This window comes from Theobroma umbraticum, unplaced genomic scaffold (assembly GCF_002168275.2).
Source record: "Theobroma umbraticum cultivar Fairchild unplaced genomic scaffold, ASM216827v3 scaffold_477.0, whole genome shotgun sequence".
Taxonomy (NCBI): Eukaryota; Viridiplantae; Streptophyta; class Magnoliopsida; order Malvales; family Malvaceae; genus Theobroma; species Theobroma umbraticum.
In genome coordinates this window covers 153,651-154,078 of record NW_018397294.1, presented here as the reverse complement: position 1 = coordinate 154,078, position 428 = coordinate 153,651, and the positions used below count along the sequence as shown (strand labels likewise).

Genomic DNA, 428 nt, shown 5'->3' with positions numbered 1-428 from the left:
TTTTTTATTCTCTCCATTGTATTCGTCTGGGTTCTTACTTGTTCTTCCTGTCCTGCGCTGCTATAAGAAGTTGTTTGGACTCCCTACGTTTTGATTCCTCGCTTGCAATAATCAAAAGCAGAAAGAAAAGAAAGAAGAGAGATCTGATCTGATCTGATCTGAAAATGGGGGAGAAATGGGTTTTGATGAAAACGGCTCAAACGCCCACCAACATAGCGGTTATAAAGTACTGGGGGAAGAGGGACGAGTCCCTTATTTTGCCCGTCAATGACAGCATCAGCGTCACTCTTGATCCTGCCCATCTCTGCACCACCACCACCGTCGCCGTCAGCCCTGCCTTCCAACAAGATCGCATGTGGCTAAATGGCAAGGTAAATTTTCCTAAGCACTAAAATTCTATCTAATTTATATGTAAAAGAAGAAGGAAA

At 43.5% G+C, this 428-nt stretch overlaps 1 protein-coding gene across 1 annotated transcript in view; it reads left to right on the top strand.

The window, feature by feature from the left end:
* The first annotated feature begins 6 nt into the window (after positions 1-6).
* Positions 7-428, top strand: part of LOC110428774 (GHMP kinase family protein) — a 4,603-nt gene continuing 4,181 nt past the window's right edge. Inside the window, exon 1 of the mRNA XM_021444682.1 lies at positions 7-385. Coding sequence (XP_021300357.1) covers positions 165-385 — 221 coding nt within the window. The 5' untranslated portion in view covers positions 7-164. The remainder of the gene's footprint in view (positions 386-428) is intronic.